Here is an 864-nt window from a genome sequence, read left to right on the forward strand (position 1 = left end):
CGATGATCTTGTGGAATATTTATTGATTTAGAGAAGACATACTTTGCATGATCAATGAGAACTCACGATGAGACCTTTCAATTTGGCTTCTATCGAAGTGTAAATTTGTCAAAGTTTTATATATTGAAATTCAAGCTTTTATGGTAAGAATTAAACTATGTAGGCATGGTGGACTTAGAAGGATAATTTTCTTCTTTGATTATCTGTATTTGGTTCAACTAATCTCTCTAAACACCTTTCATTTAACCATCTCTTTACTCTATCCTATAAGAAAAGAATATTTGTGTGAATATTCTATAGTTCTTTTTTTTTCTTTGTTTTTAATATAATTGTAATAATTACATAATGCGAGATGAGAAAGAGATCATAAATTTTAGGTGCGCATATAATTACATATTTAGTTTAATAACATAAATAAAACCATTTCAAATTGAAATTTAACCAAAAATGTAAATATGATATTATACTTTTTCTTGACATTTGATTTATTATTTTGATATCCCAAACTTGGAATCTGAAGTGAAGTGGCGAGGCGAAACAAGTTACTCAAGCACGGGGACACATCACATGCAGCTACCAGCGTCAGAATGGGAAATAGATTATTAAACACAAGAACACGTCACTGTCCCTCTCATCCTCCTTGTTCTTATCATCTTCTAACTCATTAATAAATTAAATAATCATTGCTTAAGCTGAATCAGCGTCGAATCGCTACCACCGTTGTTTACTTTTTTAACATCATCAAGGTTAAGACCATCATCGTCAGCAACAGTAATCGATTCTGAAGAGAAGTCAAGAGACAATGGCGACTCGCATGATCCTCAGAAGAGTAATTCAGAAACGCACCGTTTTATTCCCTCTTTC

General features: G+C 32.2%; 1 protein-coding gene across 1 annotated transcript in view; it reads left to right on the top strand.

Moving 5' to 3' along the window:
- Positions 1 to 664: 664 nt before the first annotated feature.
- The window catches only part of LOC101493551 (electron transfer flavoprotein subunit alpha, mitochondrial), a 3,847-nt gene continuing 3,647 nt past the window's right edge, over positions 665 to 864 (top strand). Inside the window, exon 1 of the mRNA XM_073370541.1 lies at positions 665 to 864. This exon is cut by the window's right edge and continues 17 nt beyond it. Coding sequence (XP_073226642.1) covers positions 803 to 864 — 62 coding nt within the window. The 5' untranslated portion in view covers positions 665 to 802.

The sequence above is a fragment of the Cicer arietinum genome, chromosome 6, assembly GCF_000331145.2.
Source record: "Cicer arietinum cultivar CDC Frontier isolate Library 1 chromosome 6, Cicar.CDCFrontier_v2.0, whole genome shotgun sequence".
NCBI lineage: Eukaryota > Viridiplantae > Streptophyta > Magnoliopsida > Fabales > Fabaceae > Cicer > Cicer arietinum.